Below are 5,750 nucleotides of genomic sequence, written 5' to 3'. Positions count from 1 at the left end.
ACACACACACACACATAAAAACATACCAACACATGAATATGCAGAATAAATATATACAAACATACACACAATATACACACACACATACATGCATACACACACTTACATGCATGCATACATACATACATGTGTATGTGCACACACACTGACCCATACACATAAACAAACAAAAAGAACATAGCTCGGATAATGGACAGAGTCAACAACTATTGAAAAGGTTACAAGACGCAACGAAAATTTTAGAAAAATAAATAAGTAAATGAGAGGAAACTTTACCAGTGAGTGTGTTAAATTATAAAGCACTAAAAGAGAATGACTCTCTGCAGACACAACAGAATATGCTTCAACACATGAACTCACATAAAGAATCTTGCAAACCAAATCCAAAAATGGAAGAAAATAACACTGCCATCTCATTTTAACATATATTTTCCAAAATTACATAAAAATATCTTGAAATACTAAAGTGTAAATTTATTCAATAAAATCGCCATTGGCTTCAACCATGGCCTCCAGACGACTTTGGAATCTCCTGCAACTCTTCTGGATGGTCTCTTTGTTTAAGTTGGTGAATGCCTCCGTAATCCTTGCCTTTAGTTTATCTTTGGTGTTACAAAGAGTTTTGTTGGCCTCTTGCTCAACTGCACCCCACACATAATAATCAAGGGGGTTGCCATCTGGGGAGTTAGGTGGCCAGATGTTAGGAGTGATGTGGTCACAGTAATTGTCTCACAGCCATGGCTGAGTTCTCCTGCTTGTGTGGCATGGTGCAAAGTCCTGTTGTTAGACATAAGGTCTTCCAGCAGCTACCATCTTGACCCAGGGCAGCACTACCTCCTCCAGGCACTTGATGTAAGCCTCTGTGTTGAGACTATTTATAGCTGAATATAGACTGAGATGAATGAAGGCATAATGTCGCCATCACTAGTGATCACTCCAAACACCATGATGTTGACTGGATGTTTGATTTTTATCACTCTTGGTACATGTTTTGGGGACACAGCAAGCCAATGGTTGTTCTGTGTGTTCACCATCTGACACTGGCAGAAAGTTTTCTCATTTGGGAAAAACCAAAGCATGTTCAGTTGGAGGGGATGCTTGAGTTTGTTCAAAAGCTTCGTAGCATGGTCTTTCCTCTTGTCCTTGATGGCTTAGGATAAAAATTGGCCATCTCTCATCTTGTATGAGAAATACCAAATGTCTTCATGTACTACTTGCCTGATAAGAAACTCAGACACTTCCATGTCTCTGCTGATGGACCTGATTGACTTAGAGAGATCATTGTCAATCATGGTCTGGATCTTACCAACAAATTCAGTAGTTCTTTTCTTATCAAAACAATCAGAGTGAGTTTTCTGAGCTGCTGTACCATTGTAGTCACCATTAGACTCATCCAACTCTTTCCAAATCCTCTGCACTGTCCTCAGATTGACACCAAACACTCTGAAATGTTTGTATTGGAGCCTCTGGTGTGAATGCCAAGCAGTACAGCATGTTGTTTACAAATTTCTGGCAGAGTGAATTGCATCAGGGTGCTGTTTTTCTCACAGACAGTTCCTGACTGACTCTACTATACTGTGTAGACAACAAAACAAAACAAACAATGTGCATGCTGGAAATTAAAAGTATAAAATGGTGACGATTTACCCATCACACCCTGTATATACACTCTCTCTCTTTCTCTCTCTTCGTCTATCAATTAACAACTACATTCTAATCGTGTATGTCTTTCTGCTTGACAACAACCATACACTGTGTCTTCTCATGTAGCAAATACATACTGTGCCTTCCTATGCAACAATTATATGAGGTGTTGCTGAAAAGTTCCTGGCTGTGGGTAAAAGGACATACAGAAGGATCAGTTAGTTATGATTTTATTCAACACATTCTCCTCTGAGATTCACACACTTACTGCAGTGGTCCTTCAGTTTTTCCAAGCCCTGTAAAAAAACTCAGAATGTTGGGCCTCCACAACCAGGCCTTTCACAATACCCTCAAAACCAGGAACTTTTCAGCACACCCTACAATGTCTCCCAATGTGACATCTATACATAGTGCATTTCCCACGAGGAATTCCATGTTGCAAATACACACTGTACCTTCCTGAGGGGCAATTATACATTTTTTTTCCATGTGGCATCTTCACACTGCATTGCCCATGAGGCAATTACAGAGGCTTCCCATGTGGCAAATACACTCTGCATCTTCCTGTATGATAATTATGATGTTTTTCCACATGGCCACTGCACAGAATTTTCCTAAGTAGAAAATATATGCTGCACCTTCCTATATGACCATCATGCACTGTATTTTCCCATGTGGCACTGATACATTGTCTTACCCATGTGGCAACAACACAGTATCTTCTCATGTGGAAAGTACATGCTGTACCTTCTCATGTGGCAACCACACACTTCTTTGTAACCCAGTTCACATTACTGATTCAGATACAAATGCTATGTTCGGAAATTCAAAAGTAATGTGTTTCACACTCTTACTATGGGATGTGGAGCACAGCTCCTAACTTGAATGGGCTACCATATCTTGAAAGCACAACATATCAATGAGAAAGTATGCAATTGAGATAATATCCCAACCAAGCAGTGAACTATACCAAACACAAGTATGGCAGACAATAAGTTATTGCAAAGTTAGTCAACAATTAAAGTCAACAACCTTAACTACCTCATCCACTAAGTTTCAATAATACTTTCCAGTTAATTCACAGAATAGTTAGAGCAGTGATTTCCGACATGGGGCATGCACCCCACCAGTAGAGCCTGAAAGCCCAAAATTTTTTCTTTTTTTTTTTAAGTGGGACATGGAATTGTGAAAATCGTTTTTACCCAGCAAACAAACTACATCCTATACTCAGCCTAGCCAAACCAATCACTCCAGCCAAGCATACTGTGTAAAGACAGTATAGTGCTATTCTAATACCCTAGTGTGAATATGTCTTTAATGAAAGTATATAATTACTAGAAGTCAATAAATTATTAATCTTTTTACATATGCCACTGGTGGGGCATACATTTTTCTGGAAAATTATAGTGGGGCCTGGGAGAAAATAGGTTGGGAAACACTGGGTTAGAGTATCAGAAAAAATGCCTAGTTATATTTAGATTACATTTTGAGTTCAAATTCTATTAAGATCAACTTTCAGAGTACATAAAATAAAGCACCAATTATGTAATAGATTGATAATATTCCTTTCTGCTATAGGCACAAAGGATGAAATTTTGGTGGGAGGGATCTAGTTGATTATATTGAATCCCAGTGTTTAACAGGTACTTATTTCATCAACCCTAAAAGGTTGAAAGACAAAGTCAACCTTGATGTAATTTGAACTCAGAACATGCAGACAGATGAAATGATGGTTAGCATTTTGTCTGGCATGCTAACAATTCTGCCAGCTTGTGATTATAGATCCCCACCAAATTCAAGGTCTTGTACCCATGGTAGAGGTCAAAATTGTCAATGGTTAGTCATCGTTGAAAAGGATCCTAGTCTCAACAGGCAGGTGAATTTTTATTTACCTGTTGATTGTGTCCCCATGGCCACTGTCTGGACTCATGATGAAATTAAATAAAGGGTTGTAGGCAGATTTCTGTAAAGCCTGGACAGAAGAGTCGGGTTCAATGCTGTTTACATCACCCTTCTTCAATTTCTCACTTGCTTCAAGAAGCGCTGTCAAACATGGAAGCTCTAAAAGACGGTGGAATACCTGGAAACAAACATCAGGATGTAATAAGAACATATAAGAGCAAACAGATTGGGAAAATATATTCATGTTGTACATTCTACATTGGACAAATGTTACATATATCTTCTGAGTCTAAGTCAATAGAATATAAAACCATTATCATGCAAAACTACAGAAACAGCTTGTTTTATTTTTAATTAAAACATTTTTTTTTTGCCATCAATTATATACTCTTTACTCTTTTATTTGTTTCAGTCATTTGACTGCAGCCATGCTGGAGCACCGCCTTTAGTCGAGCAAATCGACCCCGGGACTTATTCTTTGTAAGCCTAGTACTTATTCTATCGGTCTCTTTTGCCGAACCGCTAAGTGACGGGGACATAAACACACCAGCATCGGTTGTCAAGCAATGCTAGGGGGACAAACACAGACACACAAACACACACACATACATATATATATACATATATACGACAGGCTTCTTTCAGTTTCCGTCTACCAAATCCACTCACAAGGCTTTGGTTGGCCCGAGGCTATAGTAGAAGACACTTGCCCAAGGTGCCACGCAGTGGGACTGAACCTGGAACCATGTGGTTGGTAAGCAAGCTACTTACCACACAGCCACTCCTGTGCCTATATATACACTTTCTTTTTGCCATCAATTGTAATTGAAAGAATTGCTGCAGGTTGAATGAGGGCAATTGTGGCTTTAGGGGAAATATGAAATGAAGCCATTATTCAACTCTGGCTTATGACATCATTTTGATGATTTCTTTATCTAACTTTGGTATGCAAATAAAAAAAATTCAGTATCAAAAACAGAATAAATATCCCCAATTTTACAGTATCCTCAACCACATTAACATTTCATATAAAACAAATAAACAAACAAACAAAAGTGAGTTATACCTCAAGTGCTGTACTCTGAGTAATCATGGCAGGTAAAAGGTCTTCAAATTCTTTGACAAACGTTGGAGGATTCCAAGCAAGGATCTGCAGTGAGAAATTTACTCACTTAGCACATTACAGTCCAATGTGGTACAGAATAGTCAATACATGGTATATTACAGTCACTACATAAAACATAGTACATAATTATTATAACGGATATCATAATTACTGTGTGATATGTTATAATTACTATATGGCACATTATAGTTACTACATGAACACACTTTTGAAATTTGCTCTAATAAATCTTGAAAGTTAAGGAAGGAAGATGACAATGATAAACAAAAATGATTACAGTTTTATGTAAAAATGCTGCCAGACAATCTTAAAAACAAAAAAGAAAATGCTTTTTACTGTTTAAGCTGGCCATATCCGGCCCAAATATCCTACATGATTTACATTCAAACTGGCCATATCCAGCCTCTCACACCTAACCTACATTGACAGTCTAAGAATAAACTATCACACCGTCGAAACTTCAAAGCTGTAAGATAATATATGATTAATTCAAAACAATTTGAGTGAAAAAAGTATTACATTTAACAGATTAATCTGAACCCTAAAGGGTTAACAACTGTGAGATGAAAGAGGTTTTACCACAGAGGACATGGTTAGGAGTTCTAACTTAACTACTGGAATTGATTGAAGCATATTGCATTTAATAGCCCCAGTTGCCTGACTTGAAGCTGAGCGGTCAGTGATAGGAAGGATGATTGGCAATGGCATAGCTGTGTGGTTAAGGTTCAGTCCCACTCTAGGGTACTTTGAACAAGAGCCTTCTACTGTGGCTCTGGACTGACATATTCCTTGTGAATAAGTTTGATACATGGAAATTATGTGGAAGCTTGTTGTATATATATATATATATCTATATATATATATATATCCCCCTCTCACTCTCTGGGAGAGAGGCACAAGCACATACACAGACATATACACACACGGCAGTAACTTCCGCCTACCAAATTCAATCACAAAGCTTCGGTCGTATATATATATATATATATATATATATATATATATGGGTACTGTTACTACTACTACTACTATATGGGCTCTATTCCCATAGCTTGTGGTTGACTCCTGCTGTTCTAAT

The 5,750-nt window shown here is 37.8% G+C and overlaps 1 protein-coding gene across 1 annotated transcript in view; it reads right to left on the bottom strand.

Moving 5' to 3' along the window:
* LOC106869255 (AP-5 complex subunit zeta-1) overlaps window positions 1-5,750 on the bottom strand; it is a 69,929-nt gene that overhangs the window by 15,264 nt on the left and 48,915 nt on the right. Inside the window, exons 11-12 of the mRNA XM_014914920.2 lie at window positions 4,613-4,696; window positions 3,537-3,724 (exon numbers count right to left, since the gene is read on the bottom strand). Of these exons, the coding sequence (XP_014770406.1) occupies window positions 3,537-3,724; window positions 4,613-4,696 (272 nt within the window). The remainder of the gene's footprint in view (window positions 1-3,536; window positions 3,725-4,612; window positions 4,697-5,750) is intronic.

The sequence above is a fragment of the Octopus bimaculoides genome, chromosome 5 (assembly GCF_001194135.2).
Source record: "Octopus bimaculoides isolate UCB-OBI-ISO-001 chromosome 5, ASM119413v2, whole genome shotgun sequence".
In the NCBI taxonomy this organism is placed as follows: domain Eukaryota; kingdom Metazoa; phylum Mollusca; class Cephalopoda; order Octopoda; family Octopodidae; genus Octopus; species Octopus bimaculoides.
Note: the sequence above shows the minus strand (reverse complement) of the source record. Positions and strands in the feature narration are given on the sequence as shown.